A 17,977-nucleotide genomic window follows, 5' to 3' on the forward strand; every position below is an offset into this window, starting at 1 on the left:
TTCCTAGTCGTGGCGTGGGGTGCCTGAAGCAACTTCCAATTGAGGACAAGGTGAAGGCTGAGCATGGCTCAGCCTCACAAAGAGGTAAGGCGGGAGCTGGGCCGCTCTCTGGCGGGAGGAAGGCTCTTGTGCCAGCCTAGAGAGCCTGGGCACATTGCCAGGGAACAGTTCTGCCCTGCATGTGCCCCCTGCAATGAGCTGTGCTGCTCCCAGTGCCCCGTGGAGCTGTAGGGCTGCTCAGCTGTGGGGCCGGGAGAGGAGCAGGAGGGTGCGTGTGCAGCTGAGCCATTCCTGGAAAGCACAGGCCTCTGGGCTCCCTGCTGTCCCAGGGCAGCCCAGAGGCCAGGCTGTTCCTGTGCTGGCTCTGTGCAAGTGGGTCAGGGTGTCTCCCTGGCCTGCCTCAAGTGGCTGCTGGCAGGAGCATGTTTCCCTGTGCAGCTCTTTAGAAGTTTCCAGGAAATCTCTCCAATGAAATACATAGTTTCAGATGCTTTAGGTTTGCAGTGCTGCCTCTGTTACACTTTGCAGGCGTGACTGGCTACAGTCTTCCCACGGAGTTTTCCCTGGACACTTCCTTTGTGCCCTTACCAACAAAGCCCTTGCCTCCTGTCCAGAAGAGCTCTCTTTCCTCGAGCTCAGGAAGAAGGTGCTGCCTGTCCAAAGAGTGTTTGAAGAATTGGATTTATACGTTAGGCTTTGTAGTTACAGATGTACATATGTTCTGACATTTAGATGTAGTTTTGAATAAATGTGTTTTGATAGTATCTTTTAAATATTTATGACATATTTTAATTGTATTTTATTTTGATGATTTAAAAAAAATTAAATAAAATAAATTTAAATAAACCAAGCAGAGAATGTGAGACCAGGACCTGCTAGCCTAGAGGTTATCAGAGTGCAACTCGCTTGATGTGCCAGTGTCTCACCATATCCTTTCCTCCCTGGGCCTCTCCTGTTCCTCTTTTGCCATGTTTTCTTCATGTCATTTGTGCTGCTGTTTGTTACTTGTCATTACAACGGTGCCACCTATTGACATGTTTGGGGGGCAATGGACCCAGGAGATCCTGTGTAATCTAAAGTTTTCTGCCTAGATGTATTCTGTGCTCACAAAAGGCCTGAGCAAAGCAACAAAAAGAATGTGCCCAAATCCGAAAGCTTTGCTCCTTTGCAATCTCAGACAGATCTGGCTCAGAGGTGTCTTCAATCACAATTCCATAGGTAAGAAGAGGACGTGTATTTCACTGGGAAAAGAGGCACTGCTTTGGAAAAGGCATCTGTATGTATATTTACCCAGGACAGCAGTCCAACGGCGTTGTTTGCAACTTGTTTGCAGAAGGATGAGCGGACTGTGAGGCCAGTAACAAGTGACAAGGGTTCCTCAAATCTATTTATACGCCAGGCAGGGTGCCACTCAGCTCACGGGTATGGGATCATTTGTTACCATGGACCAGTGCTTGCCAGCATATTGAATTCCTGCCTAGCTGGAACAAGCAATTCTAGGTTCAGCTTGAGCTCTTGGTTGGCTGCATGATCACTGACAATGCTGCCTTTCCAGAAATTATTTTACATTTTCTTTTCATAGTCATATGAAGCTTTTGAACTTCACATTTCAATTTTCTCTGCCTTAGGGAAAAACACTTCTGAGCCCAGTGCAAATTGTAACCTTCTGACAGCAAAGTCTTCATGGTTGCCAGGTTCTGATGTTACAGAAGAAAATGCATGTGAATGTGTTAATTAGGTTTTCTGGAGGAAAAACTCTGTGTCACGTGGCTGCGTGTGTTTGCTTAGCTATGGGTCAAATCCCGGACTAGTAAAGCCTGGGAAGGCTGGCATGTGTCAGGGAAAACTAGTCCGTGAGCTTATGGGGTTGCCATCACCAGCAGAGTGGATGTGTCCTTTGGGGATTCCTCTGGAGACAAAATCAGGCACCTGCTCCCTCCTGCAATATTCTCTTAGATCTTTCTAAAATATCCTAGAAAAGGCAGTGAAAATTCACATCTACTTGCACACCCACTGTTTGAATTTTTGTCTCTCCTCAAAGTCATTGCTCTTGCACACCAGAAACGTCTTAGTCTTCCAACAAACAGGCATGATGCATGGTCCTCCTTCTGGTGCTTCAGAGTACTGGTAAGTGGTTAGCTTACAAAACTAAAGTTAGATATAGCTTGGGTATTGGCTCAGTTTTGTGCAAGTTTAGGAGGAAAAGAAAATCTAAATCTAAGATAAGAAGTTTAGGATAATTGGATCCATTGGCCCCTGTGCTAGCTTTCTGCGTACTTTTTGCAGGATTGGCTTCTCATCCCCAAATGAGTGACTGGGAAGTAGTCACCCCCAGAGCTGTTGCTTTGTACTTCTGGAGAACATCAGTCTCCCAGGAATTATCATCCAAAGAATAGAGAAACTCACACAAGTCCTAGTCTCCTTTTTGCTGCAAAAAGTCTAAGTTAAACCTATCAAAGGACTCTTAAAATCATTCAGAATTTATTTAAGAGGCTTTAGGAGTTATTAAGTTTATTTGATGAGCACTTTTCTATTTTTACTGGTTTGTAAACAGCCTCTGAAAAGGTCACAACAGTCTTCATTGTGTGTTGGGAGAAGACAGGTTGCAGAGCCACTGATCAGTCCAGGGAAACTGGGAACACACCAAGCATCTAAATGCCCACTGCGGTCCTTTGCTGTGGTGTTTGCAGTGGCTGTTCTTCTGTGGAAAAGCTTAATCCTGTTATTTGGCTGTCAAGGGAACTCTGTGGGGCTTAAAATGGGACATCAAATACTTGCCTGGGATAGCAGAGCTCAGAGGAGCAGTGCATACTTTCTTCTTCTCTTGGCAGGATAAATAGTTCTGAAGTACTGAGTTTTTCAACATGAAGAGCATAGTATTGCTTGTGGGTTTTTTAAAATTGTCAGTGGTATATTCTAGGTTATTTCTTTGTTTTGCACCTTAGAGGGTTTTGGTATTTTTTGTATTTCTTTTTTTGCACCCTATTTCAAGCTGATGATATGTTATTTGGACTAATATGAAATTTGTCTAAGACTCGTAATTAGGTAACTACTTACCAGGAGTCTTTTGTAACTAGATGCTCAACTGCAGAGCACTGTTAGCTCTGGTAACACTGGTAGCAGGGTGCACCCTGATGCTCCGTTTCCTGGCTTACCCACGTGAGACACTGTGCTATGAGAACCTACTTGTAATCCAGGTCCCTTACAATAGTTAACTTGTGCATGTATATGCATGTGTTTTCCCTGAAATATAAAAATGAAAGGATCTGCAGGGGTATCTGGTTATTGATGAAACCTTGGCTGTTCAAAAAGATCCAAAGATGCATTGCCTTGTGCCCTGGTTGTCCACAGTAACTGTATTTACTAGCAAAGAGACACAAAGCTTCAAAGAGGAGTAAAACATTCCAAAACTAAGGCCATTGTATTGCACTGGCAGGTTTAATTTCCAGTTTGGATGTAAGAGATATTAGACTTCTTCTAATTATAAGAGGGGGTAAGGCTGCAATGAAATTGCCCCATAAGGTTGACAGGGTCACACTTAAAAGGCAAGCAGCTGGTAAATTTGTTGGTTTAGATTTTAACTGCAGAGTCATCTCTGCCTTGCCACGTGTCTGCTGGAATGCTGGAAGGTTTTGTTCACAGCTTTATAGCTGCTGCTCTGCGAAGGACAGTCTTTGTTAGCATCCTCTGGCTTTGACTTCACTCATATCCTAAGGAGCCAGAGGTTCAGTGGTATTAATAAATGAAGGGCAGCCTGTTGCATTGAACGCTTTCAGTTTCTCTTCAATTTCTATACAATCAATTAATCTGTGCCTTGAGGAAAACTTTACTAAAGCAGGAGGGATAGATACAGAGTAAGATAGGCTTATCACCCCTTTTTCCTTCGAAATAACCTTGCTAAAGGGTGTGGTCTATACAGTCTAACTTCAGACATTCTCACACTATTACTTAATGCAATCGCAGAGTTGTATGTTAGTAAAGAAAGAGGAAAGAATAAAGGAAGAGATGTGAGAGGCCAGATTTTGAAAATCAGAATGTCACTGAGAGGAGAACAATTAGGGGCTGTGAGGGCTGTAGGTAATTTAGTGCTAGAAGTGGTGGAACAGAATAGGCCCAGGGTGGGTACAGGTGAGATGAATGGAAATGGGATCAGAAGGATAGCGTGGTCCTGGGCCTTGATCACCTTGTTCTGCTGAGCATCTACTGTCTCTATCTGCACATGTTTTCATTTGACATTAACATTTTCATTATTTATCCAAAAAGGGCTGTGGGCAAGAAATGCAAACTTGGGATCTTTGCCCCCAGTCTTCAGATGATCCAGTATACAGTTGTGAGTTTGTATTAACCTTCACCTTTACCCGAGGGCAGCGTGGAAGTGAGCCCCTAATCCGTACTGCAGGTGCTATGGATCTTGCCCATAGGATCTTGCCCAGGAAGATCAAAATCTCAGTTTGAAATTCATACCTGCAAAATGCATCTCCACATGCTGTAGTCATGATAGCACTGAGTACATTTGATGTGGAAGAATTAATGATTTGCTAATCTAGCAGGTTTTCTCTTCAGGAGATAATGGCAGTTCTTTACTGATGAGACATGACAGTAAAAACAGGTTATTTTATCTCTGTGTTATGGTTTCTTTCCTTCCTGTAGCAAAGGCGATATCTTCTCAGAATATTTCTCTTAATGGTAAAACTTTATAAATGGTTATGGAATGCCTTGAATGTTAAGAGGTGTTAAGAGGTGCAGCATTAACACTGCAATGTGCTGAATTTATTGATAACCTGCATAACATTCTCAGCCATATTGCTAATCACAGAATATTCTGAAATGACAGGGACACACAGGGATCATCGAGCCCAGCTCCTGGCCTTGCACAGAGCACCCCAAGAGTCACACCATGTGCCTGAGAGCGCTGTCCAAACACTTCTTGAACTCTGTCAGGCTGGTGCTGTGATCACTGCCCTGGAGAGCCTGTTCCAGTGCCCAGCCACCCTCTGGGAGAGGAACCTTTCCCTAATACCCAAACTAAACCTCTCCTGACACAACTTAAGGCCATTCCCTTGGGTCCTGTCACTGGTCACACAGAGCAGAGATCAGTGCCTGCCCCTCTGCTTCCCCTCACGAGGAAGTTGTAACTGCAAAGAGGTCTCCCCTCAGTCTCCTCCAGGCTGAGGTAGTTCTTGAAGTCAAAAAAAAAGGAACTGGAGTGTGTGTAGTGCCCTAGTGTTCTAGTCATCTTCAGATGCCAAGGGAATGAAATGACACGCCCCTTAAAGGTTTGAGATTTGAGCAGTGTCACTGGAAACAAGGGCAGCTGCCAACTTGTTAAAGGTCTGCAGATTAAGTGCAGCACAGAGCTGTCGGCTGCTCTTTCCACAGCTATGAAGCCCTGGCTGGAAACCTGATCCTGCTTCACTCTGTGCTCGATCCCTCTGCAATCTGACTCCACTGCAGCGAGTGCACTCTGATTTTAACCCTTAGGACCAAGCTACTGCCCCCTGAGTTAGCTGTGATTTTACACAGGAACTCTACTGAACTGAGTACAAGACTGCCAGGTAGTTCAGGCTTAAATCAGGGCAGGGGTGGAAGCACAGCTGACCTATGCTCTGGTCTGTCAGTGCCCAGGCTGGATCTTGTAGCCTAAAAAAAGATGTATTTGCTGAATGGAAATGCAGCCTAAGTTAATTGATGTACCAGCAAAACACAAAACAAGACAAGCTTGTGCTGGGGTGGGGGAAGAGGAAGCAAATGGACTTTTTATAGTTCAGGGCACTAGTTAGTACACTAAGGGAGGCATCAATAATATAACATTGGGCTAAGATTGAAACTGGTTGCATACAGAATATGGGAGATCAAACTCATACCTTGTATATAAAACCTCAGTTTTATTTACATCAGTAAAAAATAAATGTTAAAATTGAGCCTGGTCTTATAAAACAACTGTATTCCAGAAATGTTGTATTTGTGAAAAATGGAACTGTTGACAAAAAAGCCTGTTAAAAAATTAATTTTTTTTTAAAAAGTGGTGAGGCGAACTATCATTTCCTGCATACTAGAGTTACTCTCAATTTCATGCTTGCAGTACAAATTGAAGGTAAACACATTTTTTGCAAGAGTCCTGTACATTAACTGGACTAAAGAGAATCTCTTAACTACATGTAATCATGAGTTCATGTTACAAACTTGCAGAACACTCCTCCAGAAGCTGTGTCCTGTGTAGAATGAGCAGTTTGCTGCAGCATCCTTTGGGCAGCACCAGAATCCTTCAACAGCTACAGTCTTTAGGTGGGATTGTGTTTGCAAGGAACCTCCTGATGACCACAGCCTCAGTCAGAGCCGGGAGAGATGAAGTGCTAGGATGCCAGGTCATGCACACGTCTTCAGGGGAGCCTGGTTTTGGGGAAAGAGGCTTTGGCTGACTCCATGTCCAGAGAGCACACGTGGGAGGAGGTTTCCAGCTTGACTGCTGAAGTGAAGTGTTGCCCCATGTGCTGCTCTAGCAGAATCTGCTGCTTGAGGGATGTAAATAAATACCTTCTCTTATTCCCCATCATGAGTGCTGGGAAATTTCAGCATGAAGTCATAAAGATATGAACTGATTGTAGTAGCTGAGGAGGAGAGGCTGTCCTCCCACTCTGCTCTGTTTTCCTCTGCAAAGCTGCGTTTAGGCATGCAAAGTGCCAGTGTCCTGCTGTCGTGTTTCTGGTTTGCTTCTGTTCTGGGGGGTTACTGCCAGCAGAACAAACCAACCCAAAATGCATGTAAAAATGCATTTGTATTCTTAGGAGGAGGAGAACTGCACTTCTGATGAGGGGGAAGACTCACTTGTGGAGTTTACACTGCTGGCAAGCTTTGCAGTATCTCCCTGGTGATTTGCCAGCTTGATAGGGGATGGTGTGTCTGCCTGTATGATTACATGGTGGATTGGCTGATGTCTGTATGGGTATGGCTGCTTGGCCTCCTTAAGCTCACAAACCCCTGACCATCCAAAGTATCTATTCACTGCCAGTTGCTTCTCTATATTCAAACCCCCACTTTAAACATAACAATTAAGGTTTCCCTGGGTCTGTGGTGCAAAATGGCACTGTACTTGGTGAAAGATAGTTGTGGTTAAGGCACAGGACTAAAACTCAGGAGTTCAGCATCCAGAGGGTAACCCTGGTACTGGAGAAGATGAAGATCCGTTCCCCCGTGGTGAAGGTGGGCAGGAAGGGTAAAAATTCTGTGTGAAGGTGAAATTCCCAGACACCACCTTGATGAAAACAGTAGGAAAAATTTAAACTATTCCTAATGAAATATGATACAAATTTTTTTTTAAGGGATCTTATTCTGTACTAAAGTTGTAGATGAAAACATGTCAAATGAAACTAAAACTACATTAATTAAAAATTGCATCTTAACCATGATGATATATTAGTTAGGAGTGAAAGATCCAGTAATTTTTGAGATTGCATTCCAGTGAATGCTATAAAAGCTTAGGATTAATTGACGATAAATAACTTGTGTTTTTATTAACAAGAATCTGTCTAGAATCTCCAGTGAAATTACAATAAATACCCTCAAATGGCATAAATCAGAAAAAAAAATAAAACTTTTTCAGGGAGAATAAGATTCTCTACGGTGGCATTTTTTCTTTTACAAAAAAAAAGAAAAAGAAACCCAAACAAAACCCCCAAATGTGTCCTTAGATGCCTTGTGATTTATGGTGTTGTTTGATCGGGCTATTGCAAAACGGCTCTAATCAGGATTAAGCCTTGTACCCTGGAAACTAGAGGTGATAAGATTATCTGGTAATCAAAGGTGATTTAGAAGATCAAAGCCTTTTTTGAGGGAGTTAGATCCCTAATTTTTTTCTTTCAAAAGGGGTTGCTTTGTTTTAACTTGTGTATGACATTATTCCCTCCCTGCATGTTGATAAACACCTAGGGTGAAGATGTGGCTTTGCTGAAGCCATGGATGTTTAATTGCAGTAACACTCAATTGGTTCAGGGTTTCACCTCCCTCCTGGAAAAGTCACAACAGTCCTTTTTACACAGACTGTGATGCCTACTGAATAGATAACATCCTGAATAATGATAATTTGTGTTGGTTTTTAAACTCTTATCTAAACTGGGGAAAAAAGGACTTGGCTGTAGGTCCTGTCTTCATCAACCAAATTTGCCTCAGGCTCACCCAGCTACAAAGTGCTTCTTTTGCTCCATGTAGATCTCTGAGTAAAACCATGGAATGAAAGGAGGAGCAGCTGGCTGGTATTTCATTAGACTGTTGAGCCCAGTTTGGGGTTTTTGATGCAATGCCATCATATAGTCTCCTTGCAAGAGAAGATGGAGCCACGTTTTGGAGGCTTGGGTAAGGCTGTTTCCTCCCTCTGGGGCCTCTGGCCTTGCTCATGCCTCTGCCTCTGGGGGTGCTTCTGCTGTCAGTCCCTCTGCAGCCCCTGGCCCACGACGTAGAGCTCGGGGTGGGAAGCAGATCTGTTGGACTCTTTGGTTTCAGCAATGCCAGAGCTGTTCCAAGAGTCACCTGCTTTTCTAGGGCTCCTCTCCAAGCTGCAGAAGGAAAGATGCTTAAGTTAAGAGGCTAATGAACCGTGACTTTTTAAAACAGCACTGATTAGACCATGTTAACCCACAAAGTGCAAATGCTGCACGATACCCTGGCATTCCCCATCTCCTCCAGAATACACACTCTTTATGTGCGCCACAATCCAGATTGTACTCTTGTCATGCCAAATGCACTGTACCCCTCCCAAACCTCGCTTGGGAAGAAAACATTTTGTATGTTTAACAGGGGATCAGTGTGAGACTGGGTTCCCTTGCAGATAAGGGCAGATTTGGGTGAAAAGTCTTGTTTCAGACTCCTGAAGGAAAGGAAAGGTCTTACCTCCGACGTGCATCTCCTTAGCCTGGTTACAGTGACTTCTGAGCACGCCAGCATGACTGTGGGAGGGGAATTCTGGTATTATAAATCTGCTACTCTCACTCTGGTGACAGGAGCACTGAGACACAGAAAGTGTAAATGATGTTCCTGAGGTTGCTGTGGCACTCCCTACGGGTACGGAGATTTTATGTATCAAGACTGATCATAGCAGTGGATCTAGTAATGAATATCTCACACCCTTTGCCTTCCTGCTGAAGTGTGTGAAGTGTGCCCTGTGTTGCTGCAGCTAATTCATGTGCCTGAAGCTCAACATGGGGATGTATTTCAGAGCTATCTGGGAATCATTACTGTATTTTAAGTATATAGACTGCTAAACTGAATGAGCTTTCAATTACAGACAAGCTGTTATATTCCTACTTTTAACTGCTAGGACTTTAATGATTTGAACTGCTAAATGAAGAGATTTGTGATACTTGTCCAGGCATGAAACTAATCCAGATTCAAATATCCCCCAGTTGCAGAGGGGCTCATTTGGGCTACTTGCTTTGAGCCTGATTCAGTCAACCCAATCCATTCTCAAGCCCTCATTGAACAGTATCTTAAAGATAATAGCATTTAATCTTCTCCCTCTGCTCTACCTCTTGGGAGAGGAGCAGTGTCAATGAAACAGTATTTTGTTAAAGTGTGTATCCAGAAAATGTGTTACAGATTAGCAGAATTTCTATGAGCAGAGCAATTGTACATTTTGTGCCTTACTGAGATGCCAATAATTGCTGATTGCTGTCAAATGACCAAGGTTAGAAACCAGCAAAGTTATCTCAGTCTATCCAACCACAGGCTGTTCAAACAGGAACCAGTTGTACTGACTTGAGAACTGAAGTTCTTGTCAGGTACCCTAAGAGTAAATGCAGAAGCTCCAGCTCCAGCCCTAGTTAGGGCTAATAATGTTTTAAGTCCTGATACTCCTTACAACATGGGATGGGCAGAAGACATGCTTGGAAAAAGAGTGGGTTTTGCCTTCTAGGACAGCAATGAGTGTGCAGGAGACACAGGAATCTGCACACAATGCTGACGTTTAATGCTCATCTATGCCAGCTGGCAAAATAAGATGGAAGTTGCCTCTTTTTTGTGTGTGTTTCTGCTAAAAGGGGGTGTGTGGGAGAGGCAACTCAGCTGCCTCCTTTTGCTTGTACAAGCTTTTGCCAGATTATCTTGGGCAACCTACTTCTCAGCAAATGGATGTTTTAATTTGGTATGGGAAAAGTGGGGAGATATATATTTTATATCCCTGAGCTTGTGAGCATGGGAGAAACAGGATAATTCACTGGTCTTCAAAACGTTTTACCTATAAAAGATTGATGCTATCTCAGGTTTGACTCTGTGTCCTCTCCCTTCTACTAATGAAGCTGCTAATAACACAGAAAAATAACATAGGAAAACACCACACAGATCAAAAAAAAAGGCATTGTTATAACTGGAAAGAAGAGGTAAAGCAAGGGAAGGAATGAAGGAAAGGAGACTGACAGCTGTGTGGTAATGGCTTGTGAATTTGAGACCACATGCAAGCCAACCTTGCTAGAATGAGGAGGTTTAGGTTTAGGTTTAGACATTTTGAGATGTTCCTCTATCAGCTGGGTGAATTACAAAGCAAAGAAAGTCCTGGCTGTTTAATGAACTTGGAGGAGAAAGATGATCAGAAGGTGGTGGTTTGTCCACTAAGACACCTGCTAAAAGAGCAGGGCTCAGCTTCTGCACAGGGGGATGTGGTGCTTACAGCTGTGGCAACCACCCCAGTCCTCAGCAGGAGGAGAGGACCTGCAGTGATGTGAAGAGCTGTCAGAGCTTTTGCCATGTGCCACTCCCAAAATGGTCCTTCTCTGCCCATCAGCACATTGGCTGTGATATTCATTTTAGGCCATTCAATGCAAGGTCCGTAAAATTTACTCCAGGCAGCTTATTTGGGGTGTAAGAGAACACACAGTTGTGCATTGCATCTTAAATCAGTGTGTGGGGTAATTAATGGCCTAAATTTCCCTTTTGCTTATGTTGATATAAATTTGGCATAACTGACTAGTATTACTGTTGATGTTCATTGGGGTAAATGATAAGCTGAATTTGGCTCAGGATATATTCCGTTCCTCCAAAATACTTGTAGATCATAACACTAGGATATATGACTTTTTCATGAAAGGGATGATTTTATTTAGAGTGAGTTTCTTTTATATTACTCACTATATGCTGACAGAGTATGATAGAAAGATAATACACCCCATTGCAGTATAAATTAGCTAGCAATTTATAACAGACTGATTTTAAAATGCATCCATAAAACTGCCAGGGCTTTTGTCTTGCAAGGTTTTACTTAAAACCTCTTTTGAAAACATTTTTTTTCTGCTGGCAGGCACCAGAGTAGACAAAGCTGACTTCACACAGTACATAAAAACAACAGAAAACCCAGCAACACAGTACAGGAATTTTAGGAAATATTCAAATGTCAGACTGCAATGCAATGTTAGAACCAGGAATGCAAAATGGTTTGCATTTCCCAGTGTTTTTTACATGTTTTGTTCAGCACATTCCTCTACTGTCAGCGTGGGATACTCAGTCCTTGTTCTGTCTTTGGGGAGGGAATGCCTGGACATCTGTCTTCAGTGCCCATGACTGTCCCTGTGCTGACAGTGCACTGAGTGCAATTTCATCCTGTTGGGGTTGATCTTTCAATCCCTATCCCTCCTCATGGGAATGAGTCATGTGACTGCAGCTCTTCTGGGGCAAGAGCAAAAATACTGCTCACGTGTGGAAAGGTTACCGGAGAAGCTTAAAGCTTAACTGACTTACACATCCTAAGAGTTTAAGAAACTAGAATAACAACACTGTACTTCCAGGCTGTTACACATCTTTGAGTATTCCCAAATACCCACTTCTATTTCCTGGCTGGTTTTATGATTTTTTTTTTTTTTTTAGGTGATGGACAAAATTTAAAGCTAAGCCCATTTTTTTAATAACAGGCCACCAATCTTTGCAGACATGGAATTGGCGTGTGTTTGATGCTTTGATTTATTTTTCAGAGCAATGAATCTCCAGTAGCCATGGGATGCTTTTCCACTTTGAAAATTGGGCTTGGGCTGTGCACCCATCAGAGTTGAAATCAGCACCCACGTCTGAAAGTGTGCACAAGAAGCTTGTAATTCCAGCCTATAATTATGTCCACACAGATCCTTTCCTACACATTATCTGTTTCTCATTCTTGCCAGCTGACTTGAAACGTTCTCCCACAGCTTTCAGCTGAACAGTTTATACTGGATTAGAGGCTGATGATAGAACAACACCCCTTTTCTTGGCTCAAGCCTATCTTCTCATGAATATTTATGTTTATAACCTGAGGGCTACTTCAGAGCTTTTAAGAATTGAATGTGGAAGCCCTTTGCCCCCACACAGATGAGGGGAGTTCTGTGCCATGAAACCAGCACTGAATTTTCCCTGAGCTGCCTGTCACAGCTTATGTGTAAGGGTAGGGCTTGAGCAAGCCATGGAGAGTTAACTCTTCCCTTCATTCAGACTGGTAGTCTACTGAAATCTGAGGCAAGAAAATAGAACAGATTATTTCAGTTGGAAAGGATGGTCATAGAGTGCTATCTTTGCCCAGCCATGTCTTCTAAACAGGAACAGGGCTCCTTTCTGGGAAACCTCTTAACAACATTGAATTCCCATCAGAAGTTTAGAAAGCCAACACAGTGCTGTAGGTCTGTGGATACAAAAATGCTGCTAGCAAGGATTTTCTTGCTATTCTTTAAGTCTATGAGAGACTTTTCGCTCTCACAGAGATAGTAGCAGAGTTCTGTAAACAATGAAACACCTGCAACCTTGAAAAGTCTTGTTTATAGTACAGTAGAAAAATATTTTGACAATGGATGTTTTAGGATTTTAGCCAATCACCCCCAAGGGGTGGCTGATCCTTGTCCAATTAGACTATGAAAAAAAAGTCTATAAAAGAGTTTGTAAAATAATTACATAAATCAATCTTGCTGCACAATTCCTGCCTGCTGGATCTTCTCTCCTCCTCCCTATGGCTGCGGGACATGGTGATATACCCTAGGGCATTTTAATATAGGTTCACTTTCCTGGCATGAAGTTTCTTACCTTGCTTGGTTAAGTGCAGGTTCGCTGCTGGCTGTTAGAGGAGCTGGAAGATGAAGCTGGACCCCTGGTCGGCGGTCAGAGAAACTTCTCCTTACGAACGGCTGAGCATTGGTGGTGCTCAGGGACGGCTTTCTGGTCCGGTCTGCGGGCTGCCGGAATAGCAGACTGCTCTTTTGGGGATGTGATGCAGCTTCAGGCTGGCTGGTCACCTCAGGAGTGCATGTGGTGGGTACCAGTGGAGGTCTGGCTTCAAATAAGGAAGAGGTGGCTGGGCAAAATATGGAACGGACATTGCTGCCCCTCTTGGAGGAGGAGAGCTGGTGCTCATCCCCAGCATCCAGCCCAGCTCTTGGCCCCTTGTAGGAGTGAGATGGGGAGGCTGGTGGGGAGGGGGTGGTGGGGAATGGAGCATGGGAGCCTGCCAGCCGCTGTGCTGTTGGTGAGCTTTGCTTGTGCCCCACAGGAGGGCTGAGTGGTTTTCGCTGTGGTGGTGGTGAGGGCAGCTTCTTCTGCAAGGGTGGGCTGGGCACCCTGGGGCTAGAGGGGGGACTGGGTTTCCTCTGCATGGTGGGTGAGCTCGGTTGCGTGTTGCTAAAAGCCTGCAGAGAGTGTCTGTGATGTGCTGGGGGTCTGAAAAGCCGTTTCTCAGTTGGTGAAGAAGGAGGAGTTCTTGTTGGGGAGACCCTCCTGGCAAACAGTGAACCTTTTTCATTGCTCCGGAGTGAATCAGGAGAGCCGTGCTTCTGGCATGGCACGGAAGTCGCCGGTGGATTGGGCCCCTTGCTCTCTGAGCTGTTGCTGTGTGGGTTTGAAACCCCACTGGGGTTTTGAAGAGGAATAATTTTATGGGTTTGCTTGTATAAATCCGCAGCCTCTTTCCTCTGGGTTGCTAATATCTCCTCCTGGCTAGGGATGTGCACGTTGGTAGGGTTCAGCTCCAGGGAGTACCTCTGCAGTTTCTCATCCCCTGCTCTGCCATTCCTTAGATCTTTATTAGTTGCCGCACTGGGGCCACTGATATTTTTACTTGGCAATAAGTCAATGGACTGAAGGGAGGCTTTCATTTTTGGGGAAACTTGTGATCTCTTAGCAGCATGCAATTCTGGTTTGGTGGTCTTTTTGACATCTTCTGAAGAGCTTCCTTCTATTCTTGCAGTTTCTTCAGGCTCTGATAAATTCTCGGAAGAAGTGTCCATTAACATTTCAGGTGGTGGTGGTGGCAGGTTCTCAGTGTCTTCATCAGTCTCTTCCTTTGTGTCCTTCTTGCTTAATTCTGCAGGTGGTGCAGGAAGAAAGGCATTTGGAAAGCTAGAAGAAACATCACTGGCGTTTGTGTCTTCTACTGGTGAAATACGATGCTTAAGATTTAAAGGTGCCAGGCCCCTCTGAAAGGGAATGGTGGGTGGGATGACTGGAAGTCCAAATTTTCTGATGCACTTTATTGGTCCTAAGGATCTTAGAGGTGTGGCTTTTGCAAGATCATCAGTAGGACTGAAGGTTTCAATAAGTTTTTTGACAGACTGCCGGGGGGTACAGCTGCTGCCACTGAGCATTTGTGCTCCAGGAGGCTCATTTTCTTTGTCTCCTGATGTCTCCTGGGTAGGCACAGTAGCTCTTACAGGCTTCCTGCCTCTCTTTTCATTCAGTGGACAGGCAGGATTTTGATCAGATGTGAACAAAGGGACTTTATCCTGGTTAGGTAGGATGCTGAAATTTTTTGAGAGGCCTGCCTTCAGTTTGCGGGAGGACCTAGATGTAATTTGCTCATCCTGTAAATAAGGTGCTGTTCTTGATTTCCAAAGCTCCAGGTTGTTAACTATATCCTTTCCATACAACATTTCCAGCCTTTTGCTGAGCTCCTTTTGAGTCCTCTGAAGCTCTAGGAGAGTTGGGTCCTCTGCCTGGCTTCTGAGGGACTCCTCTGACCGGGACCGTCGTTGTTTCCCAAATGTTCTCTGTCTGCCTGTTGCCGTACTGGGCCTTTTTGCTACGACTGCTCTTCCACTCTCATCCTCTACCCATTCTTTATGCCTGGATTTAGCTGGGACGAACTTGATTTTTTCACTGATGGCATCTTTCATCTTCAAAATGATTTCTTCTGTATCTACATTCTCTGTCCTCTTGATGGACTGCCTTTGCACATTATCAGTGAGTGCAGGTGAAGACAGGGACCTCCTTGGCAGAGCATCCTTCCCCATTTCTGATAAACTTGTGTTGTCATCATCTTCCCCCAGTGTGCTCTCTTCTTCATCATCATCATCCTCCTCATCCTCATCAGAAGGAAAATCTGCTGATTCACAGATTTTGAAATGTTCACCTTCCTGAGTAGAATCGGAGGAGTTGTAGGAACAGCTTTTGCTCAAGCCTGCATATTGGGGCATGGCAGAAGTGCCTTCTGGTACTCCACCCTGACAAGAAGTCGCTTCCCTACTTTGCAGGGATGAATGAAATTCATCTTTAAAATGCCTTCCAAGTGCAGAGCCATGGGATGCAGCTGTGCCCACTGACGCCGTCCCACCATTCACACGCTCCGCTGTTCTGGCATGCTTTTGGGATGGATGTCCGTGTGCACAGGAATCACTTGGTTGTCCTCCATGCTGGCTAACAGCACTGAACTCTCTGAGGGATTCATTGTCCACACCAATGCCACTGTCCTCAGAACACAGAGTCCTGTCATCACTGTGGGACTGAGAGAGTCCCACAGTTGAGGCTTCAAGCAGCTTTACCGTCCGCAGCAGGTGCTCATCAAAGCTTTGCTTTGCTTTCAGTTTGCCTTCCAAGTTGCTCACAGCAGACTGCAGGTAGCTGCATGTCTCCTGCAGGGCATTGGAGGTGAGGGAGGCCAGCATCCCACTCACCAGCTGCATTTTGTTGACCGTGTACTGCAGCAGTTGTTGCAGAAGGTCAGGGTGCTCCTTCAAATCGTCTTTTTCTGCTGGCCATGCCAGATTCCCACCTACATCTTTGAGAAGATTTTCTCCGTCATTGGCAATTTCTTCCAAGAGCTGGTTGATTTCATCGAAGCGAAGCACAAGGAAGCTGATCATCTGCTGTAGGAAGAGCTGAGTTTGGGTGGCCTGGTTGGCCATGTGCAGAATAGTTTCATACTTGGAGAGGTTGGGATTTAAGTAGGCGTACGCACTCTGGTGAGCCTTGACAAGCAGTTCTGGGAAGTCAACCTTCTTCTCTGTCTCGCATGGGGCCAGAATGGACTTTTCTTTACTTTTGTTAGGTTGACCTTGCTTTGCCAGCTTATGGGTTTTTTTCTTCTTTTCTTTCTTTGGGATTTGCTTTGTGTTGCTTTCATTCTTGTCATCCCAGACAAATGCCGATGCTTCTGATTTGCAGGAGGTTTGCTTTCTGATCTCTATGGACTCAGTGATGTGCTTTTGAGACTCAATCAGTTCAGACATAATGACTTCAGCATCTGTAGCTGTCCTCTCAATTTTCTCGTCTTCCCTGGAAATATGGGAATCTGAATGAGCCTTGGAAGATAACTGCAAATTATCATTTTTGTCCTGCTCTGACAGTCTATCCTCCTCTTCTTCCAGGTAATCCTTCCTCTGGATCCCATATTCATCAATTTTGTAGCAAGATGAACTTTTAACCAGCAGAGGGATTCCTTTATCTCTTGAATCAATCGGCAAAACACTTTTGGGCTTATTCAAAGCCTTAAGACCACTTCTTGCAGCAGTCTCACTGTGAGAAGGTGTGCAGCCCATCCTTTCTTCGTCTTTATTTTCAATTAAAAATCCAGAAGAACTAGGGAAAAAACAAGTAAAAACGAAACTCACTGTGTCTTCCTGAGCTGCAGACTGGCCTGTTTATCAGGAGTTTTCCATCATGATCCCAGTTTTGTTGTCAGTTTTCTTTGCTGTGTGCCTTGAAATCCCATGTGTTTATTGCATAGGATCCACTCTTGAAGTTGTGCCCTGTCCCATAGTACAGTACACTTGGGTTTTCTTCTTCGATTCAAAAAAAGGGGTGTGAGAGCTTGGCTGGATTTAGAGCTAATGGATTAGGAGCACTTGTGTACCTCACTTCTGCCTTGACAGATGTCCTCTGCAAATAAGATTTTAAGCTCATTAGGGTAAGCAGGCTCCAGCCAGTCAGCACCAGTGTTGTATTTATAAAGGCAGATTCTTTTTCTGTGCTGTATAGGGGGGCAGAAGGACTTGGTACCTGTCCCTCTTTTTTTCCCTTGTTGCAAAAACATAACATACAATTGAATGCAGAGATCCAAAGGAAGAGACTGTGCTTTGAAGCCTTTTTTGAAGGGAAACTATTTGAACATGGCATGTAAAGATCATTAGATACTCCTTAACTAAGAGAAAGGTGACCTTGACCATGGATGCACCCGCTGGAGAGTAAAAGACAGGAAATCAAATGGGTCAGAAACGCCTGTTAAGACTTTTGCCTTGAGAGTCTTCAAAATTTTCCCCTACTTGCAAGTGACAAGCTGTTTACTTTTTCCTTCTAAGACTTCCAAACAAGATTTCGGGGTTTTTTTCCTTTCTCTCAGGTGATCATTCTTGAATTTTTTTTTTTTTCCTTTGTAGATAGCTTCCCAACCTGAAAACCCTAACTGCACAACAACAGTATTTGAATTAAGTAATTAAGTAAAATATGTTTTGCATATCTTGTTAAGATGCCATCTGAATCTAGTGGATCCAAACTGTATATTTTCAAATTAAAATAAAAATTAAATGAAAATTCATTTTTTTCCTTGGTCTGAGTGTCTTGGGATAAAATTTGAACTCACAAAACTGACTTGCTTACCTTTATTTCTTTTTCATCAGCCAGGGCTTAGTTCTCTTTAAATGCAAGGCTTTATGAGCTAAAACTCTAAGAAATAAATTAGTAAATTAAAAATATAGACCAATATCTGAAAAAAGGAAAGGAAGGGAAGGGAAGGGAAGGGAAGGGAAGGGAAGGGAAGGGAAGGGAAGGGAAGGGA

The 17,977-nt window shown here is 43.9% G+C and overlaps 1 protein-coding gene and 1 long non-coding RNA gene across 2 annotated transcripts; one reads left to right on the plus strand and one right to left on the minus strand.

Annotated features, from left to right (window-relative positions):
- The first annotated feature begins 5 nt into the window (after window positions 1–5).
- Window positions 6–764, plus strand: LOC116441389. Its single transcript, XR_004239051.1, has 2 exons — window positions 6–84; window positions 529–764. It is a non-coding gene; the product is annotated as an uncharacterized LOC116441389 (long non-coding RNA).
- Window positions 765–5,865: 5,101 nt separating this feature from the next.
- PCARE (photoreceptor cilium actin regulator) lies at window positions 5,866–17,058 on the minus strand. The gene is made up of 2 exons (XM_032103222.1): window positions 13,021–17,058; window positions 5,866–8,549 (listed from the first exon to the last, which is right to left on the minus strand). Exons 1-2 carry the CDS (start codon window positions 16,740–16,742, stop codon window positions 8,420–8,422), a joined length of 3,852 nt encoding a protein of 1,283 aa, XP_031959113.1. The 5' UTR covers window positions 16,743–17,058; the 3' UTR covers window positions 5,866–8,419.
- Window positions 17,059–17,977: the final 919 nt, after the last annotated feature.

The sequence above is a fragment of the Corvus moneduloides genome, chromosome 3 (genome assembly GCF_009650955.1).
Source record: "Corvus moneduloides isolate bCorMon1 chromosome 3, bCorMon1.pri, whole genome shotgun sequence".
NCBI classification, from domain to species: Eukaryota; Metazoa; Chordata; class Aves; order Passeriformes; family Corvidae; genus Corvus; species Corvus moneduloides.

Excerpts from the sequence above, each read along its gene's own strand:
- PCARE (XM_032103222.1), bottom strand. The coding sequence starts at position 16,742 with ATGGGCTGCACACCTTCTCACAGTGAGACTGCTGCAAGAAGTGGTCTT. Across the intron at positions 8,550-13,020 it reads CCTGCACTTAACCAAGCAAG|CTTGGAGAGGAGCCCTAGAA; the intron begins GTAAGAAACTTC and ends TTCCTTCTGCAG.